Source organism: Molossus molossus, unplaced genomic scaffold, assembly GCF_014108415.1.
Source record: "Molossus molossus isolate mMolMol1 unplaced genomic scaffold, mMolMol1.p scaffold_m16_p_14, whole genome shotgun sequence".
Classification (NCBI taxonomy): domain Eukaryota; kingdom Metazoa; phylum Chordata; class Mammalia; order Chiroptera; family Molossidae; genus Molossus; species Molossus molossus.
Window position 1 is genome coordinate 928,123 of NW_023425349.1, and position 16,704 is coordinate 944,826.

Genomic DNA, 16,704 nt, shown 5'->3' on the forward strand with positions numbered 1-16,704 from the left:
AGCAGCCGCCCCATCACTGGCCACTGGGGGACCACATCCCTGAGGCCTGGTGGGCATGGCATTGCCTGCCCTCCTTGGAGGTCACCACATGGGGACCCTAGGGCTCAAGACACCCCTCTGCGGGGATATGAAGCCTTCAGAACAGGAGGTGGGGCCCGGCAACCATTTCAGGCCCAGCAGGGAGAGCACCAGGATCTGGGGTGGAGCAGGGGTCGCCCCGCCAAGGAGACTTTCCCGGCCGCTGCGGCACTGTTCGCACTCGGTACACACAGGCCCCTCCACCGCGGACTCCCCCCCTTATTTCCAGTCATTCAGAGCTCCGGGGAAGCCCTTTGCACACCAGGACGGAGGACTGCCCGGCCTGGGGCTTTGGGGTCCACCATCCCTGCAGGCTCAGAGCAGGGGACGTGGGTCTCCGAGGGGCAGGCAGACCTCTGACCCAAGGCCTAGGACCCCCCAGACAGACAGGTGACCAGCCTGCCTCCTGGCTCCCAAGCTAGTGATGGGAACTGCGAGCCGGGAGCCCCGCCCCTGCCGCATGGCCAGGGCCGTGCTCTGACGTCACTGTCGGAGCTGCCCCCCAGGTCCTGACGTCACGCGGACCGCCCCTCCCAGCCAGGGCTCCGGACTGACTTCCCGGTGGGCGGCCCGCCCCTGACGTCACGGTGCACGCCCCGCCCGGCCCTGACGCGCGGTGGGCGGAGCGTCGCCCCCGGTCCTGGCCGCGGCTCCCGGTGCGGGACGCGCGGAGGGCCCGGCGCGGCCATGCGGGTCCCGGGCCCCGGCCCCAGCCCGAGCCCCTGTGCGGCGCGGCTACCCCGGCGGAGGCGGCGGGCGCGGGGCGCGCTCTGAGGCCGGGGATGCGCCGGCGCCTCGACCATGGGCGCCGCCGCCTCCCGGAGGAGGGCGCTGCGGAGCGAGGCCATGTCCTCCGTGGCGGCCAAAGTGCGGTGAGTGCGCCGGCGGCCGCCCCGGCGCCGCCTCCCCGCCCCCACCCCGCCTCGTGCGCCCCCACGCTCCCGGGTGGTGGGGCCCGGCCTCGGGCGCTGGGCGCAGGGGTCCCGAGAGCTGCGACCTTGGGTCTCGGGGTGGGCTGCGCGCGCCCGCCCTGGGGGATCCCCCCCTCGCTGGTGCCAGGCCCGGGATGGGGGGGGTGAGGACCCCGTGCTGCTGCTGCAGAAGAGGCCAGGGCGGGCCGTGCGCGCTGACGGCGCCCTGCTGTCCACTCTGCAGAGCCGCCCGAGCTTTCGGCGAGTACCTGTCCCAGAGTCACCCTGAGAACCGGAACGGTGCAGGTAGGCGCACGTGAGCAGTGCCGGGATGGGTCTGTGCGCAGCCCTGCACCCTCGGCCTGCTGTCCCCTGCTCCAGGCCGGGCCCAGCCGGGGGGCCTGGGGGCTCCGGCGTGAGAGCGCAGCTGCCCTGCTGGGCCGGCTGCCTCATGCCCCCTGCCCTCCCTGGCCCAGAGCCCCAGGAGGAGCTCAGAGTCACTCATCACCATGGCACCCACCCAGCCTGGGCTGTTGGCATGGCAACCGGCCTCCTGGCACCCCCAGGGTTGGCACCATGTCTCTGGGGGCCAGCTGGTAGGGGGGAGGGGAGAAGTTGGCACTGGGCACATGAGTGCGGTGGCAGGCTAGGAGGTGGCCTGTTTATTCCTGCCCCACCCGTCACCCACAGGTAGCTGGTCCTGTTGTCCCCTCACACACACAAGGGGCTTGGGGCCGGCTGGAGGGAGGTGGGAACCTCTAGGAGGAGCCCCAGGCTCCCACATCCAGGCCAAGCACCCATCGGGTGTCCTCTGCCCTCTGAGTACCTGCAGACTCACCTGGCACCTCTTCCCCAGACCACCTGCTGGCTGACGCCTACTCTGGCCACGACGGGTCCCCCGAGATGCAGCCAGCCCCCCAGAACAAGCGCCGCCTCTCCCTCGTCTCCAACGGCCGCTACGAAGGCAGCCTCTCCGAGGAAGCGGTCATTGGGAAGCCAGCCGGAGAGGGTCCCCAGCCCCGTGTGTACACCATCTCCGGGGAGCCCGCCCTGTTGCCCAGCCCGGAGGCCGAGGCCATTGAGCTGGCGGTGGTCAAGGGGCGGCGGCACCGGGAGCACCCCCACCACCACAGCCAGGCCCTTCGCGCCAGCTGTGAGGACGTCAGCACCCCCTGTCAGAACTGGGCCGGCAGCCACCAGTGCTCCAAGGAATGTCCGGGGTGCGCCCCGCTGGCCCCCGGCCCCTCCCCTCGGGCCTTTGGGCTGGACCAGCCCCCTGTGCCCCAGCCCACCAGTCGCCGCAAGAAGCTGGAGAGGATGTACAGTGTGGACCGTGTGTCTGGTGAGGGGGCTCGTCTCGGGCACGGGAGGACTTGGGCGGAGTGCTGGTGCTGGGGTCTGCCCGCAGCGACCATCATGAGGCTCAGGCAGGCGGAGGGCGCCCAGGTCGGAGCAGGCAGGCAGTGTCCCTGGCACCCTGTCCCGTGCCCCGTGGTCGACTTTGGCGCTGCCAGCACCAAGTCAATCAAAGAGTGCCTCCCAGAGGAGGGGCCCGGCAGGGTCTTGAGGGTTGAGCAGGCAGGAAACATGGCTTAGTTGGAAGATTGGGCTGCCTCTGAGGAGTCCCCGGGAACAGCCCCTGCTCTGGGCCCACCAAGCAGGGCTCCCACATACTTCAGGACGTATGTAGCTGTTTGGAGCCTGGCCAGCCGGTGGGCCTCTTCCCGGGGTTATCAGGCTGTGCCTGAGGCTGGGGACCCCAGAGGCTCACTGTGTCTTGAAAAGGTCTCCCTGGGACACTCAGGCAGCCCGGTGCCTCCTGGCTGTGCTGCCGCCGCCTCTGAGGACACCTCCTGGGCATCAGGGCACAGGCCTGGGGGGTGGGCAGTTCACCTCCACAATTCCATGTTCCTGTGAGGGACACAGGCGGGGTCGGGCAGGGGTCAGGGTGGGAGGATCAGAGCGACGTGATTGAGCCTTCAGCCTTGTCTGGGAGCTGCAGTGTCCACGCTCCCTGCTCCCCCCTGGAAGGGTCTGGGGGGAGGTCTGGCTCAGCTCACACGTGTCCTGCTGCAGAGAAGGCCCCGCGCCCCCAGGAGGGCTGCGGCCCTTGTCCCCGCCCCCCCTTCCCAAAGGGAGCGTTTGCTGGGCACCCTGGGGACAGGCTGTCCTTTCAGAGGACTTCTCAACAAAAGGAGAGCCGAGCAGAGACCATCAAAGCGTCACGAAGCCACTGAGCCGTGCCGGCCCCAGCAGCTGAGTGGGTGCCCGTCGCCTCGGGGCCCCGGGCCAGCCTCCGCTGGCTGCCTCAGAAGCACCCCTTCCCCACCAGGGACCCCCAAGCCTCCCTGGTCACCGCTCCTTTTGTCTCTTCCAGACGACACTCACACCCCTATCCGCACCTGGTTCCCCAAGGAAAACCTCTTTAGCTTCCAGACGGCAACCACGACTATGCAAGCGTGAGTCATGTCCTTGACTTGTGCCCCAGCTCGGGGCCTGGCCGGGGCCTCTTCTGGGCTTCGGAACTAGTCCCGGACCCTCTCTTTCCCCTGAGCTCCACAGGGGTGCTTGCTCCTGAGCAGCCCCCCTGCCCAGAAGTGGCGTCACTCCGAGGGAAGGCAAGCCAGCTGCTCTCCCCCCCACGCGCTCAGCCGGTCCCTGTTCCTCACGGGTCCAGCCTGAGGCTGCCTCTGACACAGTCACCAGTGGGGGGGTTCTCCTGGGCCTGTGTCACCCAGCGCTGCCCACGAGGCTCTGCCCTCAGGCACGCCCCAGACTGCAGCTTGCTTCTGTTCCGTGTGTGCCCCGAGTGACCACCACTTAGGAGCCCCTGGAGGTCTGCCCTTCCACACCTGTGACACGCGTCTGGGTTTTCTATCCTGGGGTTCTTCCCAGGGGCGTCCTTTGTTGTAGTGTGCTCCACACCAAAGAGGTGCCCTCCCCACAGGCGACCCACCCTGGGGCCCAGAAGTGATGCCACCACCCCCTTGGGTCCCCGGGCTAGCAGGGCAGTCCGGCCTCTGTGCTGGCCTGGCATGTCACAGCACCTGGGCCATGGGCCATGGTGACTGGTGTCCACGGCCCTTCTAGGGGCTGGCCCACAGCGTGCAGCGCCCTGAGGGTACCTGGGGTACTTGTGGGGGACTCTGAATCCTAAGGAGGGCACTGACCACGGGGAGCTAGCTGGGCTGAGCGGTCAAAGCTCACTGTGTCTTCTCTCTCATGCTGCCCCTACCGGCCGTACCTGCAGCATCTCGTAAGTACCCGTGGGACCTCCAGCCTGAGGGCATGCGATTGTCCCTGGGGCGTCCCCCCCAGTAGGTTTGGGCAGGCCAGGGATCTGGGCTCGACTGTGAGGGAGTGCGGTGTCCCCGCGGGCACCGAGGCTGCAGCGGGCCTGCCAGGGCCGGGCCAGGACAGGGCGAGGCAGCCAGGACCCCTCTGCCAGGCCCAGCGCCCGGATGTCCCACTGGTCCCTGCGCTCGCGCCTCTGTCCCCTCGTGTCTGTCCCTCTGCCTGTGGCCAAGGGCAGTGCTGACTCCTGGTTTCCCAGGGTGTTCAGGGGCTACGCGGAGAGGAAGCGCCGGAAGCGGGAGAATGAGTCTGCGTCTGTAATCCAGAGGTAGGGCCTGCCAGCCTCTCGCCACCAGGGTCCGTCTCGTGTCTGTGCTGGTCCGGCCAGCAGACCGGATGGGGGAGGGGTGGTGGCGACCACTGGCCTGGCCCTGCTCTGGGGACGCAGCAGGCAGGAGAGGCCACGTGGCCTGGGCGCCCAGGACTTTGTTTTGGGGGACAGTCACGGTTGTCTCTCTCTGGCCTGCGAAGCCCAGAGCTGTGGGGTCAGTGGCAAGGCTAACCCTCCCCAACTCCTACCTCAGGGATGTGTCCAGGAAGCTGTCTGTCCATTCAGGCTTCAAGCCTTTTAGGGCACAAAGTTTGGGGAGAAAGAACTGTCCCTGAGATGGCCCAGGGACGTGTGGGGGAGGGGCATCTCCTGCAGGCCCCAGACCTGCCTGTGGGTGATGCAGACAGTTGCGCTGCCCAGCCAAGGGCAGAAGGCAGGAGCCCTTGACCACCGGGAGAGAGGCTGGCCTGGGCCAAGGAGGGAATGGGAGGGCAACACAGTGGAGGTGGGGTGTTGAGCGTCCTAGTCACCAGGGGACGGAGGGTGGGGTGGCAAGAGTCGCTTGATCAGTGTGCCTTTGTCCAGGCCCCAAAGGGGAGCCCTGGAAGGGTCACAGTAAGGAGAGGGACAGGGTGGGGTTTGCCTCTGGGTGGGTTGTGTGGGGGCTCCGGGAGGGCATCCTTCTCTGAGTCAGATGTGGCACTAGCAGTGGAGGTCAGGGGATGTGGGAGCAAGGACCACTCCCCACCCCCCTCGCAGCCCCTGGTGCTTCTATCCCCCCAGGAACTTCCGAAAACACCTACGCATGGTCGGCAGCCGGAGGGTGAAGGCCCAGAGTAAGGGGGTGGGGAGGCGGGGGTGGGGGTGGGGGCGGGGTCCTGCTCTTGGCCGGCTGGGCTTTGAGTGCTGCTCGCTCTGCACGGAAGACCCCTAAGGCCCACGCCCGACTGCAACTTGCCCCTAGTGCAGCGCCCTGACACCCCAGGCTTTATCCCTAACCCCGCCACAGCACCCGCAAACTCTGCCCCTAGCCCTGCCCTGGCACCCCCATTCCGCCCATAGCCCCGCCCCCACTGGCGTCCTGGGGCTCCGTCCCCAGTGCTGCCCATACTTAACCCCACCCTGCCCAGCTGCATCCCCAGCTCCACCCCAGCGCTCCCAGACTCCGGCCATAGCCCCCCACGCCCCCCAACACCCCTACTCTTCCCACATTGGCGTTCTCCATTGCCCCACCCTGGAACTCCCCGACTCTTCCAGATCCTGCCCGAGAGCCGGCCCGCCATTGGCCCAGCCCACCTCTGGTTCCTCGGGCTCGGCCCCCCGGCCTCCCAGGCCACGCCCTCGCACTGGGCCTGGCCCCGGCCCCGCCCAGGCCCCGCCCCGCCCGCTGAGGCCTGACGCGGGCTCTGCTCTCCCCGCAGCGTTCGCAGAGCGGCGCGAGCGGAGCTTCAGCCGGTCCTGGAGCGACCCCACCCCCATGAAAGCCGACACTTCCCACGACTCCCGAGACAGTAGGTGCCCCGCACAGGCCAGCCCACCCCTCCCCAAGGCTCCCCTAGGCCCCCAGGCCCCCAGCTCTGCTGGGCGGGTCCCCCGCCCGGGCAGCTAAGCTTCTGCGCTTCTGCTCCGAGCTTCAGATGAGCTGTCGGTAAACCCGAGCGCCTTGCACCTCGGCGCTTGCGGGCAGAGTAACGCACCGCGGTGGTGGGCCGGGCAGGGCGCCTGTAGGCCTCTGCTCTCTGCCTGTGCGCTGCCTCCTCTCTCCGAAGCCTGAGGGGCACGGGCTGCAGTGCTCAGCTCCTTATTGATCCAGGGCACCAGGCGCACCTGGCTGGAGCCTACACCCGCATCCTGGCTCCCGCCAGCCTTGCACAGGGGTCCCCTGGCCTCCCCAGTCGGGCAGCTTCTGGCCAGCAGCAGCCAGTCTTGCCTAGCTGGCGGTGACCTTGGCTCCACTCCCTCACCCATCCTGTGTCCTCGCTGGCCTGGAGGACCCTCCAGGATGTGGCTTGCCCGCTCTGTCTACCACTGTCTCTGGGAACTGCAGCTGGGCAGGAGGTGGGCTGATGGCCCGCAGCCCCGTTGACCCACCCTGCTCCTCAGGTAGTGACCTGCAGAGCTCACACTGCACTTTGGACGAGACTTTCGAGGACCTGGACTGGGAGACTGAGAAGGGCCTGGAGGCGGTGGCCTGTGACACTGAGGGCTTCTTGCCGCCCAAGGTCATGGTGAGGACTGGCCACCCCAGTGCTTCTCCATCTGGTCTGCGGAGGGCTTCCTTTTTCCTCCAGGAGCTCCACTGTTTCTGCCTGGGAATGACGCAGCCACTGCAGGGTTTGGGGTGGTTTCTCACCGGGCTCCTCTGTGGGCTGCCTGGGAGTATCATTCATCTGCTGGGGGTGGGGCTGACCTCACAGGGGCTCCTACAACCCCTGGCCCAGAGGTGGCCAGGCCCTTCCTGAGCAGTTCCCTGTGCTGTTCCCAGCTCATCTCCTCCAAGGTGCCCAAGGCTGAGTACATCCCCACCATCATCCGCAGGGACGACCCCTCCATCATCCCCATTCTCTACGTGAGTGCCCCCCGGCTCCGCCTGTCCCCCAGTGCTGGGTGGGGGTGCTGCCTGAGAGGGCCTCTGACTCAGATGTGGCCTGTGTCTGTCCCAGGACCACGAGCACGCCACCTTCGACGACATCCTGGGTATGTGCCCTGCATCCCCACCGTCTGCTGGGGGGTGCGCTGGGGGTGTGCGCAGGCTGTAGGGAGCACTGGGGGGCAGCGCTCACACCTCTCCCTCTTCAGAGGAGATAGAGAAGAAGCTGAACATCTACCACAAGGGTGCCAAGATCTGGAAGATGCTCATATTCTGCCAGGTGAGGCTAAATGCTTTCCTGCTGGGGAGGGGGGTGGATGCCACCTGGTATATGTGTATTGGAGGAGCATTGAATGGACACCTCGTGTGCAGCCTGTGAGGCTGACCACAGTCTCTTACAGGGTGGCCCAGGACACCTATACCTGCTCAAGAACAAGGTGGCCACCTTTGCCAAAGTGGGGAAGGAGGAAGACATGATCCAGTGAGCAGGCAGGGTGGCTGTGGGGGCTGGGGAAGGGGGCTGGGGACATGACCCAGTGAGCAGGTGGGTGGCTGTGGGGGCTGGGGACATGATTCAGTGAGCGTGGGGGCTGGGGAATGGGGCTGGAGACAGGTGCACCCAACCCACAGCCCCTCCCCAGAGGCTTCTGTCTCAGCTGGGCCCTGACCCACCCTGCGTCACACCTGGGGCCTGGGTTGGAGAACACCTGCTCGCCCTTTTCCCACCAGCTTCTGGAAGCGGTTGAGCCGCTTGATGAGCAAAGTGAACCCAGAGCCGAACATCGTCCACATCATGGGCTGCTACATTTTGGGGAACCCCAACGGGGAGAAGGTACAGGGACCCCCAAGCCCCACCTAGGCATCTGGAGCCCTAGACCCATGAAAAGGGTTAATAGAATGCCCCCCACCCATTTCTCTCCAGATTCTCTTTTCTTCTCCCTTTAATACCCCCAGAGAAACCCCTTGTACCTCAGCCCAGCCAGTTGGGGGGGTTCCTCCCCCATCATGCCCTCAAACTCCTTCCCACCCCTGCCCTGAACTCATGGCCCCGCCCCTCCTTTCAGCTGTTCCAGAATCTCAGGACCCTCATGACCCCTTACAGGGTCATCTTTGAGTCCCCCCTGGAGCTGTCAGCCCAAGGTGAGTTTGTGAGGCTGGTTCCCAGCACTCGGGGTGGGGCCTAGGAGGCAGCGCCCCCTTCCTCCAGCCGAGCCCTGAGCCCTGAGCCCTGAGCCACAGCCCTGAGCCCTGACCCTCTGCTCGGCCATAGCCCCGCCCCCGCCCAGGGCCCGCCCGAGCCCCGCCCCACTCTGCCATAGCCCCGCCCCGGGCCCCGCCCCACCCTGCCATAGCCCCGCCCGAGCCCCGCCTCCGCCCTGGGCCCCGCCCCGCTCTGCCCTGAGCCCCGCCCGCGCCCCCAGGGAAGCAGATGATCGAGACCTACTTCGACTTCCGGCTGTACCGCCTGTGGAAGAGCCGCCAGCACTCGAAGCTGCTGGACTTCGAGGACGTGCTGTGAGGGCGCCGCCGCCGCCGGGCCGGGCCGAGCCCGGTCCTGGTCCTGGTCCTGGTCCTGGTCCTGACCGGCCCCTCGGGGCAGCCTCACCGCTCAGGTTCGCGCGACGCCCGGAACAAGTGCAATTTCCTCCAGCCCGTGGGAGCGGGTGGCGTGCGTGGCGGCCGCGCGGGGCCCGCGCCCGCGAACCCATCACCAGCACCGGGCTGGGCCGCTCGCGCTCCTCCCTCTGTCCCGAGGGAGCTCGGTGGAGGGCCCCCGCCGCCGCCAGGCCTGGCCCGAAGGACGGGCTGTGCAGGCCCCGGGGCTGGGCCCCGTGGGCGCCCCGCGCTGCTCCCGGCCTGGCTCCGCGTCCCAGGCCAGAGCCCGCCGCCCGCCGCCGGGGCTGGGCTCGCACCCCGCCTGGCCCGCTGGGGGCGCTTGTATATAGCGGGGCTCGGGGGCAGGCCCCCTTTGCAGAGCCCGCGTCTGAGGCACCTGGCTGTGCCCTGCTGGGGCGGGCGGGCGTGTGCCGGGCCCCACCGTGTACGATACCGTGAGTGACCATTAAACCTGACCCTCCGCTGCGGCCGGCTCTGCTGTTTCCGTGCCGCCTGGGCGACCCCCCTGGGCGCAGGGCCTTCTGGGCTGCTGTGGGGCCGCCTGCACGCACGGCCTGGACGGGTGCTGGGCTGCTGGACCTCCCAGCCAAGGGAGGGCGCTGCAGGGACGTGGGAACCGAGGTCCTGGAAAGGGCCGAGCAGCTGGGGAGGTGAGAGTAGAGACACCCTGTCCCTTGTCCCTTCTGCTCCCACCCCCAGGGGAGCAGAGGACCACCCCAGTCAGGTTATTCTCTATGTGGTCAGCAGTGTGGCCACAGCAGAAGGCCAGGAGTGACCACTGGACCAGCTGCCTCCCTTAGCCTGTCATTTCCAGATGTGCATATTGCCACACATCCTCTAGTGACCGAGCTGTCACTAGACACAGACAGGCCTGGCTACCCCAGGGGCCCAGGGACTAACAACTGGGGCCAGCTGGGTCACCCAAGGCCATCAAGGCTGGGGGTGGGGAGAGGCCTCCAGCCGGTGGCATGGGTGCAGGCTGGAGGGGGACCTGGGACCTGGGGGCACCACCTTCCTAGGGTGGGCGTACCAGCTCGGGCCACAGCCCTTGGTCACCAGTTGTCCCAGGGCATCCCAGATGGGCTGGGCCCTGAGACCTGGCACTTGGGGGTGCCAGGATTTCTGTTTGTGGACAAGAGCCCACGCAGGCCTGTGTGACAACACTCTCCAGTGTGGCCCACCTGTCTGCACACGCTGTGTTTAGAAGGCACGTTCATCACGTCACCTGCAGTGCTGACCCCAGGACCAGCCAGCAGCTGTGTGCCCTGCCCCTCGCCTGGCCTCTAATGGGGACCCTGCAGTCTAGGGTGGTTTCAGCAAGTGTGCCACCCCACAGTCCTGAGAGTCGGCTGCAGTGGGTGAGGGCTGGGAGGGTCCACCCATAGGAGGCTCAAGGTTTTACCACACAAGGTTCCATTCACCGTACCCTTCACCGCCAAGGAGAAGCGTGGTGAGGGAAAGGTGGCAAACCCAGAAGGTGCCGGGGAACATGGAAAAGCATTTTGGGGAAAGTACACCAGTAAGGGGATAGCAGAGGTACAGCCAGGCTGGGTGAGGACAGCACAGCGCCATCGCCACCCCAGGTCACTGCAGGGCAGCCTGTCCACCGGCCCCAGTTGAGACACATAAACAGATGGTTGGGGAAGAAATACAACACACGAGAGAGAGTGTTAATTAAGGTTCTTAATATAGAAAAAAATTTTGTGTATTGATAAGAAAAAGCCAATAGGGAAAAAGGAGCAAAGGTCTGAAGAGAACTCAGTGGAAACCAAATAGCCAATAAATACATGGAGATTCTTAGCCCCATTCGAAATTGATTGAAAAACAACAGAAGGAATGAGGTGTTGCTTCTTACTCATTGGTTTGGCAAAAAAAAATAAAAACAAGATATGTTGGTGAACGTGTGGGGAAAAGGTAATGGGGCTTGTTATGTCCTTTTGAAATAACCTGGCAACCTGAAATGTAATGAATCGTGCTGAAATATAAAATCTGGACAAATGACTAGCTAGGAGATTGAATTAGTAATCAATAACATCCCCCCAAAAAGTCCAGGACCAGATGGCTTCATGGGTGAATTCTACCAAACATTCAACGAATTAATGCCAATCCTTTTCAAACTATTCTTAAAAAAATAGTCTGAGGCCAGCATTACCCTGATACCAAAACCAGACAAGGATGCCACAAAAAATTGCAGGCCAATATCTCTGGTGGGCATAGATGCCAAAATCTTCAACAAAATATTAGCAAATGGAATTCTACAATACATTAAAAGGATAGAACACCATGATCGTGTGGGATTTATTCCAGAGATGCAAGGATGATTCAACACCTGCAAGTCAGCGTGATACACCACCTACAAATGAAGGACAAAAATCATACAATTCTCTCAACAGATGCAGAAGGCATTTGACAAAATTCAGTATCTGTTTATGATTTTTTTTAAACATCCTTACCTGAAGATATTTTTTTCGTTATCTCCAGACAGAGTGGGAGGGGGAGAGAGAGAGAAACATCCATGTGAGAGGGACATATTGACTGGTTGCTCCCCGGAGGATCCCGACCAGGGCCTGGGACAAACTGCAACTGAGATACATGCCCTTGACTGGAATCAAACCCCCGACTCTGGTCCACGGGTGGACGCTCTACTGCTGAGCCAAACCAGCCAGGGTGATATCTGTTTATGATTTTTAAAAATCTCAACCAAGTAGGTACAGAGGGAACATACTTTGACATAACAGAGGCTATATATGACAAGCCCACAGCTAACCTCATACTCAGTGGTGAACAAGACAAGGATGTTCACTCTTGCCATTTTGATTGAAGGTCTAGCCCCAGTAGTCAGGCAAGAAAAAGAACTAAATACTTCCACATTGAAAAGGAAGAAATAAAACTCTCACTACTTGCAGATGGTGTGATGTTATGTATAGAAAACCCTAAAGACTCCATCATCAACTATTAGAACTAATAAGTTCAGTAAAGTTACAGGACACAAAATCAATGCACAAAAACCTGCCGCATTTTTTTTACATTCATCTTGAACTGTCAGAAATTAAGAAAACAATGTCATTTATAGTTGCATCAAAAAAAAAAAAAAAGTAATTACCTAGGCGTAAATGTAACCAAGGAGCTGGAAGACCTGTATATTGAAAACTATACGATTCGAATGAAAATCGATTGACAAAGACACAAACAAATGTAAAGATGTTCTGTGCTCATGGATTGGAAGAATTAATATTGTGAAAATGTTCATACTGCCCAAAGCAATATACAGATACAATGCAATCTCTATCAAATTTTCAATGTTTTTTGAACAAATAAACCTGAAATTTATATGAAACCATGAAAGATCCCAAATAGCCAAAGCAATCTTAAGGAAGAAGAACAAAGCTGGAGGTCTTTCACCCCCTGCTTTCAAACTAGATTATAAAGATATAGTAATCAAAACAGTATAGTGCTGGCACAAAAGCATATCAGTGGAACAGAATAGAGAACCCAGAAATACACCCATGCATGTGTATATGGTAAGTAAATCTATGACAAAGGAGCCAGAAAACATGCTCTGGGGAAAGGACAGTCTCTTCAATAGATGATGTTGGGAAAACCGGACAGCCACATGCAAAAGAATGAAACTAGAGCCCTGGCCAGTTTGGCTCAGCGTTTAGAGCGTCGGCCTGCAGTCTGGAGAGACCCGAGTTCGGTTCCCGCTAAGGGCACGTACCTCAGTTGCAGTTTGTCCCCAGCCCTGGTTGGGTCAGGTGGGTGGCAGCCACTCAATGTGTCTTTCACATCGATGTTTCTCTCTCTCTCTCTCCCCCTCCCACTCTATCTGAACAAAATATCAAAAAATGTCTTCAGGTGAGGGTTGAAAAAAAGAATGAAACTAGGCCCCTATCTTACACCACAGAAATTAATACAAAATGGACTAAAGAGTTGGACACAGCCCAGCTGGTGTGGATCAGTGGATTGGAGGTCAGCCCATGGCCCTCATGAAAGGTCTGGTTTCAATTCCCAGTTGGGACACCTGCCCAGGTTGCAGGCTCGATCCTCCAGTAGGAGGCAGCTGATCGATGTTTCTCTCTCACACCCATGTTTCACTCTCTCTAAAAAAACATTTTTTAAAAAAAGACTTGGACATAACATTCCTACTCTCCTTGACATCAGACTTGGCAATGATTTTTATTTTTTATTATTTTTTATTTTTCTTTATCCTCACCCGAGGACATTTTTTCCATTCTTTTGTTCAGGTAGAGTGGGAGGGAAAGAGAGGAAGAGAGAGAGAGAGAAAAAAACATCGAGTGGCTGCCACCCGCACGACCAACCAGGGCCGGGGACAAACTGCAACCGAGGTACGTGCCCTTAGCAGGAACCGAACCCGGGTCTCTCTGGACTGCAGGCTGATGCTCTAACCACTGAGCCAAACCAGCCAGGGCTTGGCAATGATTTTTAAACCTGACACCCAAAGCAAAAGCAGCAATAAACAAGTGGGACTACATCAAGCTAGAAAGCTGCTGTACAGCAAAGGAACCATCCCCAGGATGAAAGACAATGGGAGAGCCCTGGCCGGTTTGTCTCAGCGGTTAGAGCGTCGGCCTGCGGTCCGGAGAGACCCGGGTTTGGTTCCCGCTAAGGGCATGTACCTCGGTTGCAGTTTGTCCCCGGCCCTGGTTGGGTCGTGTGGGTGGCAGCCACTTGATGTGTCCCTTTCATGTCGATGTTTCTCTCTCTCTCTCTCCCTCTCACTCTATCTGAACAAAATATCGAAAAATGTCCTCGGGTGAGGATAAAAAAAAAAAAAAAAAAAGAAAGACAATGGGAGAAAATAATTGCAAACCATATATCTGATAAGGGGCTAATACCCAAACTATATAAAGAATTTTAAAAAACTCAATAGCAAAAGACAACAATAAAAAACAATGCAATGAAAAAATGGGCAGATCTTGTCAAAACGTATGGCAGAGACCTTAACCTAGAGTGGACTCAGGAGGGCCTCTGGGAGGAGCTTCTCACTTCCATCGGGAGGACCCCCACATCTACAATGGAGCTCTGGCTGGTAACAGCGCCCCCCTTAACTTCCTCTCCTCTCCATAAAATATTTCCTCCGTTTTCCCCTCGCCATGGCCACCCATAGGAGATTGCAATTCTTTCTTTTCTCACATAAATCCTTTTTGGTGAAAGAATACCTAGTTGACATTTGTGTAGGACAGTCTGGGTAGACATTTTCCCAAAGACCTGGAGATGGCCAACAGGTCCATGCCAAGATGCTCAGTGCCCTAATCATCAAGGAAACGCAGAGATACCACCTCTCGCCTGTTAGAATGGCCATCAGCAAAATGACAAGAATTGAGTGTTGCTGACGATGTGGAGAAAAGGGACCCCTCATGCTCTGTCACCATGGAAACAGTAGGGCGTTCCTCAAAAAATTAAAAATAGAACTGCCAGGTGATCCAGCAGTCCGAATTCACTTCTGGTGATTGACTTGAAGAACAAAGCCCACGTATATCGAAGACAGGTGCAGCCCATCGATGGCGGCGTTCGTTCAACAGCCAAGCTGGGAAGTGACCGGGGTGCCCCCCGACAGGTGGATAAGGGAGGTGTGGTTCACATGTACAGTGGAACTTTTGATCAGCCATGAAAAAGAGGGAAGTCTTACCCGGCCGGTGTGGCTCAGTGGTTGAGTGTCGACCCTGCACCAAGAGGTCACCAGTTTGATTCCCGGTCAGGGCACATGCCCAGGTTGTGGGCCAAATCTCCAGTGGGGGGCGTGCAGGAGGCGGCCAATTGATGTTCTCTCTCATCGATGTTTCTATCTCTCTCTCCCTCCCTCTCTCTAAAATCAATAAAGAAAACAAAACTTTTTTTTAAAAAGAGGGAAGTCTTGCCATTTGTGACAACATGGATGGACCTCGAGAACATTAGGCCAAGACAAATAGTGTATGATCTCTTACTTGTGGAATCAAAGAGAACAAAAGAAAAGCAAAAGACTCATAGATGAGAACAGATTGGTGGCTGCAAGAGGTGGGGCGGAAGTGAGGGAAGTGAGTGAGCTGTTGTTGTTTTAGTTTAAATACATTGAATTTTTTTAAATGCACTGGATCTGCCCTGGCTGGTTTGGCTCAGCGGTTAGAGCGTCGGCCTGCAGTCCGGAGAGACCCGGGTTTGGTTCCCGCGAGGGGCGCGTGCCTCCGTTGCAGTTTGTCCCCGGCCCTGGTTGGTCGTGTGGGTGGCAGCCACTTGATGTGTCCCTTTCACGTCAATGTCTCTCTCTCTCTCTCTCTCTCTCTCTCTCTCTCTCTCTCTCTCCCCCTCCCACTCTATCTGAACAAAACATGAGAAAATGTCCTCGGGTGAGGATGAAAAAAATAAAATAAAATAAAATGCACTGGATCTTATTCCAAAAAGTAGAAAACGCTGTTTTAAAAAGACCTAAATCCTGCCCGGCCGGTGTGGCTCAGTGGATTGAGCGTCGTCCCAGGGACTGAGAGGTCCCGGTTCTATTCCTGTCAGGGCATGTGCCCGGGTTTTGGGCTCAATCCCAGGTGGGGGGCGTGCAGGAGGCAGCCGATTAATGTTTCCCTCTCACATCGATGTTTCTCTCTCCCTCTCCTTTCCTCTCTCTCTAAAATCAATAAAGAAAAATTTTTAAAAAGGGAAGTCCTTCATATTTGTAGGCAAGCAGTTTACACCAGCATCACCACCAGCACATGAGTAAACGTGTTGTGTTTTCTGTGACGTTACCATGGCTACGACCACACTGGGCGACAGGAATCTCCCAGCTCCTTGCGGTCCCGTAAGGACCGTTGTCTGTGTGGTCAGGAGACCAGAACGCGGCCAGGCAGCACACAACTGTACAAAGATTTACTCAAAACGGACCACAGATGCAAATGTGCACCGTGAACCCTGAAACTGTCGAAGGACATCCTCGTGACCGGGGCTCAGGTGAAAAGTTCTCAGCGTTGACATGAAAAGCACCATCTATAAACCGATTGATACACCGGATTTCATCAAAAACTTAAACTCGGCTTTGTGAACTACACCTTGAAGACAGTGAGGGGACAAGCCGCCGACTGGAAGAAATGTTTTCGAACCACACACGTGACAAGGAACAGATCTGGAATAAATAAAGATTTCTCTCAACAGGAAGAAATCAAACAAGTCACTTTGAAAACGGAGCGTGTACGCAGACTAGGCCGCGGCAGGGCTGGCTGTCAGCGCTGGCTAGAAGGGAAGCCAAGGGTGTCACCCCACCCAGCAGACCGGGGTAAGCCCAGATGCCCAAGGCAGGCTCTCCTGCCGGAACGCGGGCGGTTTCGAGTCCAGTTAAACGCGTTCTGAACTAAGGACCCAGCGGTCTGTCTCCTGGGTCAGTCCAGTGGAGACCTGTGCTTGAATGTCCCCACACTGCTTCAGGGTCGGAAAGCAGAAACTCCCGAAGTGACTTGGACGGGGGAGGCCCAGCTGTGCAAATGGATTGGACATGGGCACAGAGGAGGGACCCCCGGTGCCCACAATAGCCAATGGGCCTCGGCCTCGTCCTGAGTGGGAGAGGCCAGGCTCAGTCCATCCCCGGGGCTTGTCCCCAACGACAGACTGTTGAGAGGGAGCTGATGTTTGGAGCGGGCGGCCAGGTGGGCGTGACCACAGAGGTGCACAGGAGGGAGGGCCGGGCTGTCTGCACAAAGGGACAGTCCTGGCCTTTGCTCCGGCTGAGTCCTCTGCCCCCTTCTAGTCACCTGACTCTGTCCTCTCTGCACCCTGAGCCCGGGCACTGTCTTCCAATTGGCAGAAAGTGGGGTCGGAGGGCAAAGTCTGAGCAGCTTCCCAGGAAGGGCGGGGCCCACCTGCCTGGGTTCCAGAACAGGACGGGCAGAGGGAGGTGACACGCC

The 16,704-nt window shown here is 59.5% G+C and overlaps 1 protein-coding gene across 6 annotated transcripts; it reads left to right on the forward strand.

The window, feature by feature from the left end:
- Positions 1-879: 879 nt before the first annotated feature.
- Positions 880-8,763, forward strand: NSMF (NMDA receptor synaptonuclear signaling and neuronal migration factor). Of its 6 annotated transcripts, XM_036260920.1 has the most exons (16): positions 880-950; positions 1,234-1,295; positions 1,846-2,331; positions 3,367-3,448; positions 4,240-4,245; positions 4,543-4,611; positions 5,398-5,450; positions 6,036-6,125; positions 6,718-6,842; positions 7,100-7,183; positions 7,278-7,311; positions 7,414-7,484; positions 7,606-7,685; positions 7,934-8,036; positions 8,269-8,344; positions 8,626-8,763. In XM_036260920.1, the coding sequence occupies exons 1-16, from the start codon at positions 880-882 to the stop codon at positions 8,721-8,723; spliced, it is 1,590 nt and encodes a 529-aa protein (XP_036116813.1). In that variant the 3' UTR covers positions 8,724-8,763. The 6 variants fall into 6 exon arrangements, with proteins under 6 accessions (XP_036116813.1, XP_036116818.1, XP_036116816.1 ...); XM_036260925.1 differs by lacking the exon at positions 6,036-6,125; XM_036260923.1 differs by lacking the exon at positions 4,543-4,611.
- Positions 8,764-16,704: the final 7,941 nt, after the last annotated feature.

Bases quoted from the DNA above. Each gene is read 5' to 3' on its own strand.
- NSMF (XM_036260920.1), top strand. From the start codon at position 880: ATGGGCGCCGCCGCCTCCCGGAGGAGGGCGCTGCGGAGCGAGGCCATG. The intron at 1,296-1,845 runs GTAGGCGCACGT...CCTCTTCCCCAG, and splicing joins TGAGAACCGGAACGGTGCAG to ACCACCTGCTGGCTGACGCC. The intron at 5,451-6,035 runs GTAAGGGGGTGG...CTCTCCCCGCAG, and splicing joins CCGGAGGGTGAAGGCCCAGA to CGTTCGCAGAGCGGCGCGAG.